This window comes from Castor canadensis, chromosome 10 (genome assembly GCF_047511655.1).
Source record: "Castor canadensis chromosome 10, mCasCan1.hap1v2, whole genome shotgun sequence".
Taxonomy (NCBI): Eukaryota; Metazoa; Chordata; class Mammalia; order Rodentia; family Castoridae; genus Castor; species Castor canadensis.
The window spans coordinates 73,085,151-73,104,410 of NC_133395.1; the positions used below are offsets into that span (position 1 = coordinate 73,085,151).

The 19,260-nt window shown below is 33.8% G+C and overlaps 1 protein-coding gene across 7 annotated transcripts in view; it reads right to left on the reverse strand.

Moving 5' to 3' along the window:
• The window catches only part of Pds5b (PDS5 cohesin associated factor B), a 197,147-nt gene that overhangs the window by 81,295 nt on the left and 96,592 nt on the right, over positions 1-19,260 (reverse strand). For all 7 annotated transcript variants that reach the window (XM_074043570.1, XM_074043569.1, XM_074043568.1 and 4 more), the window contains 4 exons: positions 16,746-16,840; positions 9,268-9,413; positions 8,783-8,934; positions 7,147-7,260 (listed from right to left, as the gene is read on the reverse strand). In XM_074043570.1, coding sequence (XP_073899671.1) covers positions 7,147-7,260; positions 8,783-8,934; positions 9,268-9,413; positions 16,746-16,840 — 507 coding nt within the window. The remainder of the gene's footprint in view (positions 1-7,146; positions 7,261-8,782; positions 8,935-9,267; positions 9,414-16,745; positions 16,841-19,260) is intronic.

A 19,260-nucleotide genomic window follows, 5' to 3' on the forward strand; every position in this document is an offset into this window, starting at 1 on the left:
AGCATATTTGTCACTTTAGGGGTAGGACTTAACTAGACATTATAAAACTGAGAAAGAAAGCAATAACTGATGAAGTAAGATCCCGAAGTAGGTAGGATTAACTGGAATCAAAGACACAAACATAAGGGTATAGATAGCTACTTTTTCTAAAACAGGTATCACACTATGTACAAATTTTAAACTGAAATTATTTAAGCTGTAAGTGAATATTCTTTTTGTATAGAAAAAAACCCAGATTTCTTCCTAATAGTTGTTTTGTTCTGAAGCAGAAATTTAAATCTAAAAAATTATACAATAGTCAAGAAAATACAATAAATCAGAGAACAATTAATGTTGATGAGATATTAAGTTATAGAACAGCAGAAGCACACATTTTAAATTTTTAAAGAAAATTTTCTAAAAATCAGTATTTTTCATCAGTTTATTTTCAATTGTTCATCTTCCTATTAAACTCTACTACCACATGCCAGATAACTGTAACAAAATACAGAAGCATATAAAACAACACTTCCTTTGACAGGAAAGAAAATTGTTTAGTTATTTCCATTCTCCTCTTTAACAATCTTTTTTAAATGCCTTCAGATTTTCTTTTTAAAGACTGCTTAGTTTATAAACAGAAATTTCTCAAAAGAAGAAATTCAAATGGCCAAAAAACACATGAAAATAGGCTCACCATCTCTAGCCATAAAGGAAATGCAAATTAAAACCACACTAAGATTCCACCTCACCCGTTAGAATAGCCATCATTAGCAACACCACCAACAGGTGTTGGTGAGGATGCGGGGAAAAAGGAACCCTCTTACACTGCCAGTGGGAATGTAAACTAGTACAACCACTCTGGGAAAAAACTTGGAGGCTACTTAAAAAGCTAAACATTGATCTACCATTTGATCCAGCAATACCACTCTTGGGGATATACCCAAAAGACTGTGACACAGTTTACTCCAGAGGCACCTGCACACCTATGTTTATTGCAGCACTATTCACAATAGCCAAGTTATGGAAACAGCCAAGATGCCCCACTACTGACGAACGGATCAAGAAAATGTGCTATCTATACACAATGGAATTTTATGCAGCCATGAAGAAGAACGAAATGTTATCATTCACTGGTAAATGGATGGAATTGGAGAACATCATTCTGAGTGAGGTTAGCCTGGCCCAAAACACCAAAAATCTTATGTTTTCCCTCATATGCGGACACTAGATCAAGGGCAAACACAAAAATGGGATTGGACTTTGAGCACATGATAAAGGCGAGAGCACACAAGGGAGGTATGAGGATAGGTAAGACACCTAAAAAACCAGAGAGCATTTGTTGCCCTCAACGCAGAGAAACTAAAGCAGATACTTTAAAGCAACTGAGGCCAATAGGAGAAGGGGACCAGGAACTAGAGAAAAGGTTAGATCAAGAAGAATTAACCTAGAAGGTAACACACATGCACAGGAAATCAATATGAGCTAACTCCCTGTATAGCTATCCTTATCTCAACTAGCAAAACCTTTGGTCCTTCCTATTATTGCATGTACTCTCTCTACAACAAAATTAGAGATAAGGGCAAAATAGTTTCTGCCAGGTAGCGAGGGGGGAGGGGGGAGGGGGAGGGGGCGGCGGAGGTAAGGGAGGGGGTGGGGAGAGGGGGCAGAAATGACCAAAACGTTGTATGCACATATGAATTAAATAAATAAATAAAATAAAATGTAAAAAAAAAAAAGACTGCTTAGTTTAAAATTTTAGAAACTTAAATGTCTTTGTAGTAGCTATTCAAAAATGGTACCAGCAAAGCAAATAGTCTTAGGGCATTTTCATCTTAGAACTGAAATTTTAAGTAGCTGTACTTTATTACTTTCAAGCTATTAAAAGTTCCACAAAGTTTCACTGCCTGAATTTATGAATGTAAACAAAATTACCATTCTCCAGAGGACTATAACAATTTAGAAACTAAGTAAGAGTTACATAATTTAAATAATTTTCAAGGAAAACGGAGTAGTCATCTGTGAAATTACTTATGAACTTCCAAATCAATGTGTTCTCGCTCCATTATTTACAACTTCTAAAAGACCTGGATTTTTAAGCTTACCTTCTCTTAAAAGAAAAAGACAATTATTTAACCTATACTAGTTTTCATTAACATAAATATGAAATTTCAAGCAACTGTAAAAACCAAAACTATAACTATAGCTGAAATTAAAAGTGATCATCACTACTGAATTTATACTATATTTAATGTATCTTAATACAACTATTAAATAGCAAGACAATGTCTTTATTGCCTTTCTAAATAGTCTTTCTTCTTTAAAAAAAGTTTTCCTAAAAAAAAAAAAAGGCAATATTACAATACTAAGACACATCTCTTTACTTAATGTGAATGTCAGTTCTGACACTAAATAAATGTGAAAACTTTAGTTGGAGCCTGATACTCTTATATTTGTTACCTGGTATTTTTAAATAGATAACTAACTCCCTTTCAAAACCACAAGTCTATATCAACTCAGGGAAAAAAAAAGACAGCTACCACCAGCTGCCCAAATAAAGACAGCCTCTCTCCTCTAACCTTCTATTCCCAGGCCCAAGTCATCCATCAAACTCTGAAGTACAGAACTGTCTAGATGAGAACCTGCTCAATGAAAGAGAGTATCACAACTATAACCCCCAATACTGCTATCTCCTACTCCTATTAAGAACAGAAGTTCTCGGAAACTTATAGAGGTAGAAATTTGTACTATCACCACACAGTATTCAAGCTTTCCTTTATATTCTTTTTTCAATAATCAAGATATGTGGTTTACTCTGAAGCTTCGCCACAAACTGGTTCACACAAAAACTGGTCTAATATATAGGAAAATACTTGTCTTCCCCAAAAGAAAGTAGTCATAGAATAAATGTATGGATCTTTAAACAAAGAATTCTTACAAAGCAAGTTCTCACCAGGAACCTATCTGCCAAACAGCTTCCTTCTTAAGCCCTTTTCAAACTAAATACAGGTCATACATTTAAACAACTTCTGAACTAGAATGGTAATTTAAATGAATGAAAGTAGCACAGGTGTGAGGACTATTGGACGAAGTAGCATAGTGCTAAGGACTATGGTAAAATTACAACATTAATGAACTGTATTTTAAAAACCAAAGTTATCAGTATTCAGGAAAACTAGGATAAAATTAAATACTCGAAATTTTAGCAAAAATTAAGATGTGATAATACATAGAAGGATGTAGAAAGTCATGAACTACTGACAAGAGTATAAACAATCATAATTATGTTAGAAAATAATTCAACAGTTTATAATGATGAAAATACACACTCAGCAATCCAACTCCCAGCTCCTAGTTTGGCGATTTCCAAATCCTGCTTGCCTGTTAGAATTTTCTGAAATGTTTTTCTAAAAATCCCAATGTCCACACTGTATTCCAGACAAACTAAATGAGACTGCCATAAGAGACTCAGGTGTCAATACTGTTTAAACTTCTCAAAGTGATTCCAAAAAGTAGCCAAATTTAAGAATCATCTGTAATCATATCTTAGGGAAATCCTTGCATGTTGCATGTATGCACTAAACTTAAAAACATTCATGGTAGTACTATTTAAAATAGTAAAGAAATAAATGAATATACACAAATAAAAATAACCCAAATGCCCATTCTCTTCGACTCAAAACGCCAATGTCAAAATAATGGGAAAAAATTGTGAAACGACAATATAATTCTATACTATAACGACATCAATGGCTCTACAACTCTGTATAATATGATGGATAAATGTGGAAAACAGAAGAGTAAAAACAAGTCATGAAAGACAATACGTGTAGGTATTTCATTTGCATGAAGTTCAAAAACAAGTATAATTGTATCATTAAGGGACATGTACATATACATTAATATTTCTTATTAGAGGATGAAAAAACAGACTAGCAGGTACCTCTGGGAGGAAGTCAGGAGGATGAAAGGGTGAAGGGTGCACAAGCTGGGCGGTACACTCACAGATGCTTCATAACTCAGGTATGTGTGAGTTCTTTATTATTATTAAGTAATAAAACAAAGGCTTTGGGGGAAAACACAGATAAATGTAAAATACCAGAAAACTGTCAAGAATAGAAGATCACCTAATTCCAAAAAGCTGGTGACAATTTAAAAAAACAAACATGGTAGATATCTACTTTAAATATTTTATCTTAAAATAAATAAATCTCCATTCATTTACAAACTACAGAACTAAAGCCTTTTCAAGTACTGATCTAAGTTGGAGTTCACTTTCAACTTATCATTGGTATTACTTTTCAGTGTATGTCTAGTAAATTAGTGTTTTACTTTTCTCTCCTTTTTTTCTGACACTGGGGTTTGATCTCATGACTTCATGCTTACAAAGCAGGCACTCTTACCACTTGAGTCACATCTCCAGCCCATTTTGCTCTACTTATTTTGGAGATGGGGGTCTCTTGAACTGTATGTCTGGTCAGGCCTCAAACTGTGATCCTCCCCATCTTAGCCTCCCAAGTCATAAGGACCACAAATGTGAGCCTCCAGCCTGGCAATGCTTTACATTTAACGTCAAGCAAGTAGACTTAAGATTTAAGTGAAGAATAATGTTTATGTTTAATGTTATCGCTATTGTTAAATAAAGTATTTCTACGCATAACTGTTATTTTTATTGTTTCTAGTATTAAAGTTTCCATTAATTCTTTTATTTTTTTTTTCTACTTCCTAAACTCAAAATTTCTACTTCTTTCTTTCTTTTTTTTTTTTGACAGTACTGGGGTTTCAGCTCAGGCCCTTACACTTGCTAGGTAAGCACTCTATCACTTGAGCCACATCCCTAATCCTTTTTGTTTTAGGTTACTTTTTAGACAGGATCTTGCATTTTTGCTTGAGCTAACCTTAACTGTGATCTACCTCCCACATAGCTGGGACCACAAACATCTACCACCATAACCAGCTTACTGGTTGAGATGGGGTCTTGATAACCTTTTGCCTGGGCTGGTCTCTAACTGGGACCCTCCTATCTCCACCTCCTGAGTAGCTGAGATTACAGATATGAGTCACTGTGTTCAGATGTGGAAGCTTTATCTTCTAATTCTATTCTTTTAAGAGTAACTTAAATTTTTAACATGCACACCTGACATATGGCCTAATTAGGAGATACGTCTCCCCAGATTTTTGTATGACAAAAGAGTATTAGAAGACTTTAATGTTTGTTACTTACCCATTATCTTACATGTTGTTATCTGATAGGGTCTATCTAGTAATTAAAATTTTCCACAAAGACATGGCACCAACCAATCAGAACAGTGGGCAGTGGAAGAAGGTCCTGAAGGCCCTCCTGCTGCGCCTATGCATGGAGGGACTATGAAAGGTAGGGTTCCAGGACAATTGAGAGCTCACACACAGTTGCAGTTATCAGGTTAACTATCAGCCTATAATCTGTCTACTTTTATATCGACACTTCCATTCCTTGCAAAGAAAACTTTATTATTATCGTTTTGACAATCCTTGGTTTTTAGATTTACAAAAATGTTTAAAGCTTTTGTTGCTTCTTGCATACAATTCCTTTATTCTAGATTTAATTTCCTTTTAAACCAAAAATATTATTCTTTAGTAATATTTTCACATAGGATATACGAGTGCCAGTTCTCAAGTTATGCTTAAGTGTGTTTAGTTCATTTTTACTCTTGAATTTACTATGATTTCTAATAAACACATGTTCAAATAGGATAAATATACCATATTTCATCCAATCTAAGAGGCCACTGCTTCTACCATGAGGAAAAATAGTCACCAATTAAAAACTAACAAACCAACAATTTTAGGATGCATTTCACTTGTAGAGAAAAATTTATAATGTAATAAAAATATATATAATAAATTTTATTATAGTGGAAAAAGAGTAAGTTTTGTAATCAAGTAAAACTGCCTTCAAATCCTGCTCTCTCTTACTACTTATGTGACTATGTATAAATTAATTAACCTTAATCTGATTCAATTTATTATGTGTAAAACAGGCAAAATACCACTTAAGTTGGAGGTTGGCAAATATTTTTCTATAAAACGTCAGACAGTAAATAGTTTCACCTTTATGAGCTACAGAGTCTATTTGGCAACTACTTTTCTGTTGTAGTGTAAAAGCAGCCACAGATAGTACATATTCCACTGCATGAAATATAAACTATCAACAGCACATACAGTTATTTCCAAGAAGGAAACAAAACCAAAAGGCCCACTAAGAAGTACAAAAGAAAATTACGTGTAGCTCCTCAGATCTCCATTTTCTGAGCACTTAATCCTCAATACATATAAACTATATTTACTGGAATATCCTGAGTCTAAATTTTCTAAGGCTTCAGCAAAAATCTACACCTTAATTTCCTAACACTTAACATAATTCAATTAGACCAGCAATGTTTCTTCCATATCTAAAATGCCAATTCTCTACCCGTACTTTTTGAACGAAATGATAATAAAAATGTATCTGTAGCTAATAATGGTTAGATTTGGCTACAAAATTATATTGGCTATAAAGGTATTTGGTAACTTCTCTTTATGTCATTTTAATGAAAGTAATCTGGTAATAATGACTTTTCTTTTGATGATTTTCTTCTTTTCCCTTCATTTTTAGAAGCTAAGTTTTTTATTTTAATTAAATAAACCCTCCTATCATTCTTAAAAATTCTTTAAAAAAAAAATGTATCTGTGGCTTGCCCTTGTGCAAAACCATGACATTATGCTAAGGCTATACACAGCAGGAAAATTTTTACTTTATTGCCCTGTCCTTTATTACAATATAACTCAGTATCATATGAGAATAAGAAGGGACTTTTCTATCACATAAGAAAAAAAAAAAAAAGCTGTATCACATTTCTTGAGATACCAGCAATATAAAATCTGGAGGAAAAAAGAAAAAAATCAAGCCTTACAATTTTAAATCAATTAACTCTACCTACTTAACTGCTTTCATAATTGCTTACTCTAATATTGACAACATAATTTTCTTGGGGGGGAAAAAAAAACCCTCAGCCAAGTAGTTTGTGTCTTCACCCTTCAAACAGTGCTTACATTACACCGTTTACATTTTAAAATAAAGTTATTTATGGTTTCTGTAAAATCCAATATACTGCAGAACATAAAAAGAACAGTTTTACATTTGAGACATACTTCACAGCATTTAAATCCAGAGTGGCATACAAGTAATACAAGCACTTCATCCGTTCTGTAGTTTCCAAATTGTGGGGAACCATGTATTGGGCAAAGATCCGTTCAACAAGTAATCTACAAAAGAACAGAGAAGGCACCTTATTGACTCTTTTTAAATGTACTAAATCTGTATATAAAAACACATTATTAAAGAAGTCCCTGCTCTCCTGAGTAGAAATGACATCACCAGATCAGCATCTTCTCTCTGTGTAAGAAAAGGAGTTAGGTGGATGTACTGTAACAGTGAACTATCATATCAGAACTACCGTATCATAACCTTGGGCAAGTTATATATCAGGAACTCAATTTCCTTATCATCCCTATAATAAAGTGATTTTAAAAACTATACATATTCCTCCACATGCCAAATACTAAATTTCTATTAATTAAAGTTACAAACACCAGGCATAGACATACATGCCTGTAATCCCAACTACTCAGGAGGATATTGGTTCAAGAGCAGCCCAGGCAAAAAAGTTAGTGAGACACCATCTTAATCAATAAGCCAGGCACAGTGGTACATGCCTGTGATCCCAGCTATTCCAGAAGCCATAAAAGGATTGAGGCCTAAGGCTAGTCCAGGCAAAAACAGGAGGCCCTATCTGGAAAAAAAAAAAAAAAAAAAAGACTGGAGGCTTAGCTCAGGTAAGCACCTGCCTCACAGGTGCAAGGCCCTGAGCTGAAAACCCAGTACCAATAAAAATATTAATAAATAAGAGTTATAAAGAAATTTTTTAACTTTTCATAATATCAACATGAATAAAGACCTGCTTTAGAACTACTGAGAAAAGATCCCCTCTTACTTCCTTTACAAAATACTGCTGCTACCACCCCCACAACCTTGGCTCACCCAACATGGGGAGGGAAGGGGGCAAAAAGACTGGGGACAACACAAAAAAGCTATGCAGCCTGTCCCTATCCAGAGGGATCCAGAAGAGAAGAGACACTGACTCAAAAAGAAAAAACAAGGAGAGATGCAAACCTTTGTTCACTGATGTCATACACTCCAAAGTCTAGAAACCGTAATTTTAACACAACCAAAAAAAAAAAAAAACAAAAAAAATTATAGTTTCTTAGACAATGTTAACCCAATATACTCAGTTTCTATACATTTAAACTTTTAAGATAATCTATTGCCTCTTTTCCCACTATGACCTACTACACATATAATCAATTATAAACTGTTTTTAGTCTTAAGTGGAAATCGTTTTTATTTCAAATGTCTATAATCTAAGGGTTTGCTTTTATTTGAATTGTATTTGAAAAAATTAATAATCTTTATAACAATTAAAATTAGAACTATATACATTCCTACTTTTAGATACAACTCTGTTCAAAAACAGTGTAAGAAAATGAATATAAAAGTGTACCCATCCTTAATGTTATATATACATTATTGCTTTTCGTGTCTTTGGTATGAAGGAAACTACTCACTCCATTTACCCTGTAGTAAAAACAGAGGAGGGAGTTTAAAGTGATAAAGAAAGTAGTTTGCTCACAAAAACAGATCAGAAAGTTGTATCATAACCAAAATCACTAAGTACCTCATATATGCATGAATACATGCATACACACACACGCAGTGTTCTAAACTTACCGATCATCAATACTATTTTGATAATATATATGTAGCAATTTGTCCTTGATCCATGATATCTGTTTTGCAGCATCTTTTCCAGCTGCTGATTGTAAAGCATACTTCTTATAAATTTGGGCAAGTCCCATCATGGCCTCTTTACGCACTCTCCACTTAAAATGAAAACAAGAAAAAGTTTTCTTTATAAAGTAAAAATGCTTCCATTACATAAATTTCTAGTTTTTCATTTCCCTTCATTTTATATAGTAAAGTCTTTCTCTATAATGTAAAAACATTTCCATCATATAAATTCAGTATAGTTTCTAGTTTTTCATTTCTATTCACTATTTACAATACTTTTTCTTCAATCCTCAGGTACCGAGTATCAATTTATAATTACTGCATTTAGGAAGAAAATCAGTATTTTCAAATGAAATACTATTAAGCTTCAAGTGTGAAAAATAATATCCTATTAATAATTCCAATAATTACTTATTCCTACTTACCCGTTTGTCTAATGTTCGCTCTCTCACAAAATTAAGTAAGTGATCATTGACCAAAAGTATATCCTTTTTAGCAGCCGTAACTATAGACACAATAACATCATGTCTAATAGCTTCCTCAGGGTCATGTGACCTCACTTTAAGATATTCTGAAAGATAAGATTTTCCTTGATTAAAATGGAAATTTTAATAATTAAAATACTTTAAAAAACTGCATAAGTTCTTTGAAAAGAAACCATAGCAAAAACAAAACCTAAATAGAAGGTTCAACATTTCAAGAAAATTAAGAACTAACAAAAAGAGGGAGGAGGGAAAGATGAAGGAGGAATGCCAGTCCTTCAAGTAAAAATTATATCCAATAGTAAAATGCCCCTCACTTGGTGGGCAGGGAAGTTGATTAGGTAGTTTCTAACCTCACTAATTAAACAAATCACACCAATGAAGTGTATCACCCATTAATCATTTCATTCTTTCCATATAAATGGATAAAATAGTCCAGACAGGTGGTGCAAAAGGGAAAGGACTAGAGTATTCAAATGTCTATCCTATAACTAGGAAGACCTTTAATAAGATTACTGAAAGAATAAAATTGAGATACTGGCTGCCAAGAAAAAAGAAAAACAAAGAAGATAAGGCAATTCTACTTAACTGAACTAAGAAAAGTCCAAGGGAAGACAGAAGAAATGATATACATTTATCAATTATGAGTGAGTTAGAAGAGGTTCTTAAAAGTCAAAAGTATGGAGTTCACACCTGGCAATGAATGAGCTGAAACAAATGGTTCATTGCTAAAGAGATGAACTTTTAGGCTTAAGGAAGTAGTACCCACAATGAACATGTATTTGACAAAGTATTATTCATCTTTTTATGAGTCCAGTAAATGGAGCTCCAGTGGCACAATCAATTAGCGCACAGTACTTATATGAGTCCAGTAAGATAAAAACTTGGTGATTTGGATTTAGATTAATAAAACAAAATAGCCATGTCTATATACTAACACCACTTATGATTGTGAGTAGATTTATTTCTCTATGAATTAACACTTTAGCAAATAATTATACTGCAAACACACATAAAAATCATTACCCATATCTTAAACTCTTCCACTTTGAGCAATCTCTACTAACTGGAACTATTCTAACAGTGAGAAAGACCACATGTTGCTTTAAAAAAAACAAAAACCTACTGAAGAAACACAAATGTTATCAGTTATCTTATCTAATACAGCAAAGATTTTAGTATTTAGGCTTGAAATGGAGCATGTTAAATAGGTCACAAGTTCATTTCCTAATCAAGATAAATAAAGAAATTTTACACTTCATACTGCACTCCAAAAGCAATACATATTATTTTATGTGTCACTGGAGACAGGGGAAGTAAGACAATGAAACACTGACACACCAAAAATGTAAGATGCATCCCAATTTCCCTAAACCAGTCAATCATGTTGAACATGAATACACAAAACTCACCAACATCTATTAATACTGTTCAAAATACTGCTGTACCCCTCAAAACTTGGCTAAAGGCAGAAGAATGAATCTCACAAACTACAGTCAGCAAAGGAAGATAAATGGGGGGGGGGGTGAACACATAACACCCATCTATTTCTAACTCATTCTGAAGCTCTAATAAAATAATTTGTTTGGTTGGTTGTTTTTTATTTTGGGGGGAGCAGTACTGGGAACTGAATCCAAGGCCTTATCCATGCTAGGCTCTACCACTTGAGCTACACCCCAGTCCCTTTATTTATCTATCTATTTATTTATCTATCTACCTACCTATCTATCTATTTATTTATTTGAGATAGGATCTAACTTTGCCAAGGCTGGCCTCAACCTTAATCCTTCTGCCTCCACTTTTGGAACAGCTGGGATTATAGACATGCACCACCATGCCCCACATAAAATATGGTTTTAAAACTGCAGAGATCATAGCAAAAGAGATGATTTGTCAACAAATTTGGCTAATGGAGGACAAGTAAATGCCACAGGACAAAGGAAAAGGATGAAATTCAAATGAGGAGGGGAAAAAAGAAAAAAAAATGATCATTTTCAGAAAACCCAGCCCCAAGTACCAAGAGGAAGGATAGATGAAGCCTTTAGATGAGAACAAGTAGTGGATAGAAATTTGTATAAACAACAGGGAGAATCCTAAATTTTCCAGAGCTGCCTTTTAGCCAACCACAACGAGGCTGAAGACTAGAAAATGATACAGTATAACAATATAAAGGTTCCATTAAAAACTGAAGCTATACACTGTCTTTAAGTAAAACAAAAGATTCTAAACAATGTTAAGGACTAAAAAGTTATTGGTAAAATTATTCATATCCAAAGTGGGTTTTAGATGTCTAAGAAAAAAAATCAAAAACACCAGCTATTATTTCTATTTATTATTTAGCCCACAGTAAGCCCTAAAAAATCTATAACATGAATAGTACTATAAGAAAAAACATAAAGAGGCCAATTTTTTAAAGATAAGAGTAAGATTTAAACAGACACTTCATAAAAGCTAGATATTAACATGCACATATACAGATGCTAAATCTTAGTTATTAGGAAAATGCAAATTAAAACCACAATTAAGAACAATAAGCATGGCTAAAACCAAAGTGAAGCATGGCAGGTACATATAATCTCAGCACTTGGGAAGCAGTAGAATCATGAGTTCAAGGCCAACAGTGATTACATAGTGAGACCAATCTCAAAAAACTTTAAAAACCAATAGCTAAAATCAAACTAATTGACAACACAAAATGTTGTCAAGGATGCTGAACAAGCAGAATTCTTATACATTACTGGGTATGAATGTAAAACAGTATAGGACTAGGTAAACTGTTTAGTAGCTTCTCATAAATTAAACGTGTATCTAACCTATTATCAGTAATTTCACTCCACTTTCCAAAAAAAAAAAAAAATAAGCCTATAAAAACATTTGTATATGAATAACCTTAATCCCTGAGAGCCCCAAACCAAAACCAACCTGGAAACCAATCCAAAAGAAAAATGAGTACGCAAATTATGGCAAAGTCACATTAGTAAGAAACAAGAACAAACTAAAAATATAGGATAAATCTCAAAGACATGTTAAGGAGTCAGACTGCTCATTCCCACCCTCAAAAAGAACACATACTGGATGAGTCAACATATGTGAAGTTCAAAACAGGCAAAGCTAATCAACAGTAATAAAAATCAGAAAATGGTCGGAAAGAGAAACTAACTGGGAAGAGATACAAGTGTGTTTTCTGGCATAATGGAAATCTGCTGTCTCATCACATATACCAAACTGAACACTTATAATCTATGCATTAGCAAGGCATGATGAAACAAGCATGCAATCCCAGCACTGAGGAGGTTGAGGAAGAAGTATCACAAGTTCGAAGCAAACTTGAGTTACAAAGTGAGTTCTAGGTCAACCTGGAGAACAGGTTTACTGTACTTTAATTATACATCATTTTTATGTTGAAAAAGAAACTGAAGAACAGAAGACAGTCTGGGTTTTCTCCAAAATACAGATTAAGTCTGAATTAAGCCCTTCAAGTAGCCATCAAATGACCAATAAAGGGTTCATAAAGCTTTCTTTTTCCTGCTACAGCAGAAACTGACCATTTGAGAAGCTTGTAGAAAGAAACTTTGCTGTCTCTATACAGTCATATCTAAATATTTAAATATTAAAATATACACTATTTTATTATGAACCACTTCCCTTTTCTTTCTTCTGCATATTAAAATTAGGGCATAATATTAAACTTTAATTGTATTAGGTGGATTATTTTATCCACATATTTTACTTAAGGATATCAAAAACAAGACCACAAATTATTTGTTCAAAAAGGGAGGCATTGGGTCTGGAAAGGTTGAGGACCACCTTCCACAGTAGAAGGTTCACGTACAGAAAAGTGAAATATTCACACTATGAGGAATTAAGCCCATGGTATTGAAAATAATACAGAGAGGAAGAGGGGGCGAAAAGAAAATAATCAAAGAAAGAGCTCATAGGAAGTGATATATTTAAAAAAAAAAAAGAAAAAGACTTCCCCTTCCAACAAAAGGAAAGACTATTTTCTAACTCTTATAGTTTTACCGTTTTCTTCAGCAGTTAAAACCTCAGAAGATCTGCCACTATATTTCAGGATAAGGAAGACAGAAAAAAGAATCTTCTACAGAATGAGATAAAGAGTAAAGATAAAGCTCTCATCTTAGAGATGAGTAATAAAACTAAAACTATTTTTGAGTTGCACCATATCCAAATACCTTTTTAGGGTTAGAAATATAACTCAGTAGTGGAGCAAAGCCCTGGATTAGATAACAGCATAAGAAGAAAGAAAGGAGGAAGAATGCAGGTGAAGAGGACAAAGAAGACTGGGATGGAGGAGGAAAAGGATGAGGAGGAGGAGAAGAAGTGACCTTTAAGACAAGAATACATATGATGCAATAGGAAGAAGAAAAAAAAAAAAAGAAAAGAAAGAATACCCTGGAAAGCAGATGAAGATAAAAGGCTACCTTTGGATTTCCAAGAAAACAAAATGTCTACACAGTGGAGAAAATACTGGTCATCCAGATCACATACTACACATTATTTAAAAGGTACTGTACACAGAACCGGAAGGCAAAACAAGTACTGTCTGAGGGGTTGGTACCAGTGGGGGGGGGGGGAATGAAAGGAAGGAAAGGGTACAGGAGGGTGAATATGGTGGGAATATTATGCACTCCTGTATGAAAATGGAAAAATGAGACCTGTTGAAACTATTCCAGGAATGGGGGATAAAGGAGAATGATGGAGAGGGTGAATTCAACTATGATATATTGTACGAACTTTTATAAATATCACAATGTACCCCCAGTACAACAGTTAAAAATAAATAAAAGGCACTGGCTCTCAGGCAAGTGCTAGAGAAGACTGGGTGAAAGCTGAGAAAATACAACTACGCACCTAGAAGATTACCCCATTCCCTCTGAAAAGGGGCCTGGAGATAAACTGATGAAAACTGTAAAACACAGGATTTCTAAACTGAGGGACACCAAACACAACTGAGGACATGGATATCATTCCCAAAGAGGGATTCTATAAGGAGAGACCAGAAATGTAAATACAGATACTCCTTCCTCCTTTTTCCACAGACACCAACAACTAGACTTTTAGCTTCCAGACTTCCTGGGCAATCTGACTGGTTTAAAGGGTCTCCCTACAAAGAACTCAACCCTTAACACCATAAAGATGAGCTTAGAATTTTCAGATCATACATACACTCAGAACTTCCTTAAATGGCTTTTCATATAGCATGACCTCACTATTAAATCAGGAGCAGACGGATTGCCAGGCACTTTGAGGAAAGTTTCTAATAGAAAACAGACACAAAAGCAATTAAGAAAAATAAGTTACTGAAAGTATTTTGTAACAAAACTCTCCCCACCCCCAAATTAAAAGCAATAGTCTCAGAAGGAAAAAAACACATCAATAACAGAAGAAAAAAAAATGCTACAAAAAAGGAACATCCATAAGAAAAGGAAGAAGGGAGGAGGAGAGGCACAAAACACTTGCTCACAAACACATACCACACAGACATACATAGGAGGAAAAGGAAAGGGACTAGATGGTACAGGATCAATGCTTTATAGAAGAAGCGTACAGAGAAGTAGTCCAGATGTGAGTAGGAAAATAGAAGGCACCAAATGAGAGGTCTCCCCAGGAAAAGATCAAACTGGTAAAAATACCTGCTGTTTTTATATTCAACTAGTAGTAATCCAACATAACCAAAAGTATTACCGTGACAAACTGTTGTTAAAATATTACAAATGGATATACTTTGTGATTTTCTTTTTCAGAAGTAGTAGTAAGAAGCAATAGCAAGCAAAGAAAATCATAAATCTGCTGTGTGTAAATTTTTTAAATTATGCACAAGGTCATAAAATATAGACTAATAACAGACACTTACTTCTCCCCTCACAAATGTTATCATTTTCTGTATTTAAAAATAAGCAGTTAAGCCAGGCATGGTGGTGCATGCCTGTAATTCCAGTACTTGAGAGGTCCAAGCAGAAGGATCTCCAGTTCAAGGCCAGCCTAGGCTATACAACAAGACTTTTATCTTTTTTTTGTTGAGGGGGTCCGAGGTGGGGGGACAAGCAGTTAAAACTGTACTACAGGGCTGATGGAGGGGCTTAAGTGGTAGAGTGCCTGCCTAGCAAGCGTGAGGCCCTGAGTTCAAACCCCAGTGCCACCAAAAAAAAAGTATTACAAACTAGGAACACTTAAAAAAGAATAAACAACTGAAACAATGTGAGATGAGAGAGTGATTAAGCTAAACCTTTTTTATTATTATTATTTGAAAAGCAACCATTTTATTAGTTTCAATACAACAGCATGAAAAGGAGGAAGAAGAGGATAGAAAAGGGGAAGCAAATGAGGTCTGAATCCAATGTCAGTTGTGGAAACCCATAAATGCCTACTTTAAATCATTTACATTAAAAAGGTAAATTTATTCTTTAAAAAAAATTCCAAAGCAGACACATTTGGCTGAAATGAAACCAAGAAAAACAACCAAAACTCCCCAACAAACCAAAAAGCCCACAGAGAATTCAATGTCTCATTTTCATTCAGACACCTGGCTACAAAGTGTGATTTGTTTTGCTACTCCATTATAGTACTGGAAGTTAAAGCTTTTAAGGGAAAATACAAAAAGCAAAGTAGAAAACATATAATAAAGATATAAAGACAAGAGAAATAAGTTCAACTCAATCAAATTCAGATAATATTTCAATGAAATGCTTTAACACATGACGACCTATGTATATTTTATGGAAGGTACACATAGGGTGTAAGTTAGAAAAACATGAACAGGATGCAGACCAAATTCAGTAGTGGAACTATCCTCTGTAAAAGTAGAAAGAACAGTTTGTGAGAGGCATTTTGATTGTAATTATAAATTTTTCCTTTTTCTCTCTTAAACACAGCAAATGCTAACATTTGTGAGAGGGCATTGTTTTATATTAACCTCTATCTTATGAACTATTTCATTATTTTAAAAAATTATAAACATATAGTTTCAATGCTACAAAAATGCAAAGTCATGAACTGCCTTATGCTTAGACAGATAATTGTAAGTCATCTTCATTTAGCATAGTTAAATCAGATTACAAATAAATAACTCTCACCTAAGTTCTTAAAACACTAAAAGAACATCAGTCTTGTGGTCTATCTTAAGTCAAGACCTGTTCAAATAGAAAATTTGAAAATTTTTAGAACTGTTCTTCAACTAAGAAACTAGTATCATTCATGAAGGCAAATTTTATAAATGCTTCTAGCCTACATTAGAACTATGCTGTAAAAGTTCTAGCTTCAAAGAATAAGGTCCAAGATGATGAACTGAAACAAGACTTGCCCATCACAACAATCCCCCTGCAAGTTTTCTTCCCTATAAAACCTGATTTTTTTTCACTGAAGAGCATCTAGTAATATTTGCTGTTATATGTATATAGTACCTGTTAAATCCTTTGCTAAATCAGGATGGTTCATGAGACAATGGCTAGCAAATTTCACACATTCCAGGCGGATTGGTACATGGATGTCATTAAACCTGATAAAATATAAAGGCACACAGAGTGATCTTAAACTAAAAGAAACAGACATGTTCAAATCTATACTCAATTTATGTTTATTTCTCAAATTAAAGAAAAAGCAATAGATGTCGGAGAATCCAAAGTAGAGTCAAACCATTTTTTTTAATATTACGTGTGTGTGTGTCAACAAACTAGGGGAATCTCCTGTGAGAACTATGCAATTTTAAGAAGTCTGACTAAACAATACATTTGGCTCATCTTTAAGAATTAGAATGACAAAAATTTACCTATAAATATACTTTCAAATATATCTGTTCTTATGTAAGTATGTATTTCAAAGAAATATCACATAGATCTCATACCGTGTTTAAAAGAAAACCTTTCCTCAAGATACACCTTCTAAAGTACAGGACATTCACAAATGTATGGGAAGTTTCACCCTAAATCCTGTTATTTTATATCACATGACTCTATGCTGTATTTTTATTCAGTTAACCATCACAACTGTTACATTTTCACTAATAGCACAGCAAATTTTTACAATGTAACTGTGAATACACATCTGTAAAAATTAAAACTCTGGTTGATATGCCATTTAGGCATCTTCTAATCTTACATTTGCTCTCCATCTCTCCTTTTTTCCTTTATAATTTGGTGAACAACTGGTGTAGGTACGCGTGCGCGCGCGCACACACACACACACACACACACACACACAGATGCATGTATACAGTATTCTCCCAGTTTAGATTTCCCTAATTCTATTATTCTGATTGTCAATCAACAGGCTCCCCTCAATTCTAAGTCTCAGAAACTGGTCTTTAGAGCTACTTGATCATCCTGGGATTCAGTTTCTTTAGCAAGACTACTTCATAGATGGTACTGGGTTCCATCATCAAGAAGCACATGATGTCTATTGTCTCTCAATCACGGATATTCGAAGTCTATACACAATAGTTCATCATGGAATGTAAAACAGTGGTTTCTTTTAATTTGGTTAAGTATCAATAACATGAAAATGAAGCCAAAGCTTTCCATTCAGTATTTTTAAATATATTAACTCTGTAAAATCTTATATCACCCAATCTTATATCTCTCAAATCTTATATCACCCAATACCGTAAGAAAAAAAGATGAGCATTTATATAAAGGAGGAAAAGAACCTTGAAAATTAACAAAATTAACTCAGAAAGTTTCTTATTAGAAAAATGTGTTGGCTCTATGAAGTTCTGTCTCCCTCTCTAAAAAACAGTTGTAAAATCTAGCCTATGGGCACATGTTTGAGTGTTTTGAATAAAAGTATTTAGTCCTATATACTTTTATCATTTATCAACTAACCATATAACTTAAAATTGTTATAACAGAAATACTAAAACATCTTTAAAATATTTTAGATCCTTGGTTTGGTGGAGTTTTGTTTGTTTTACTTTGAGGGTGGTTTTGTTTTTTTGTTGTTGTTGTTGTTGTTTTTGTGGTGCTGGGCATCAAACCCCAAGGCCTTGTGCACATTAGGTTAGTGTTATAACCACTAAGCAACACCCTCACCTCAAATTTCAGTAATATTTAATACTGTTTCATGCCATGAATATTAAGAGGAAAATTTACAAAGTAACAAAAAAGTGACATATGTTTAAATTACAGTTTTCCCCCTGGAAACCTATAAAATAAGTCTGGCCAATCCAAGTCCTAATTTAAAAATACAACAAATATTTATACAGCAATGTATCACCTAACAACATTTTAGTCAATGTCATATGATTTATACAACAGTAGTCCATTAAAATTACCTGTGATGTCTTAACCATCCTAGTATGTGTAAGTATACAACAAAATTAACAATGCATTTCTCAAAATTATCCCTGTCCTTAAATGATGTATGGCTGTACATTAAAAGTGTATTTCTGCTCCAAAACCTTAAATGAAATAGACTTGAAATTGGGTTACATAATTTAAACTTATAAAATACTGTCCCTCACTGCCAAGGGGAAAAAAAAATCACAATGTGCTAATATTTATTAACTTCCTAATTAAATATTCTCATTGAGTGACATAAAAACTAAAAAATGAGATTATAAATTTAAAGCTCAACAAACACATACGTAGATTTATATCTTCACTGTGCATATTTAAAAAAAAAACCAGACCAAAGGATTAGATTTACTATAATAACTAAGAATTGTTATTAAAATGGAAAAGAAAAGTGGTGAAACCAATGGAAGTATTTCAACACAAAGATAACAGCAATAGGACTGGGGGGACGGGAGGGGGATGGATGCTCAAGTGGTAAAGCACTTACAAGCATGAGGACCTGAGTAAGTAAGGGAGGGAAGGAAGAAGTAAAAGGAAAGAAGGTAGGTTAGTCATGGTTTGAGGCCAGCCTGGGCAAAAAGTTAGTGAAACCCCAATCTCAATCAAGAAGCCAGGTGTAGGGGCACAT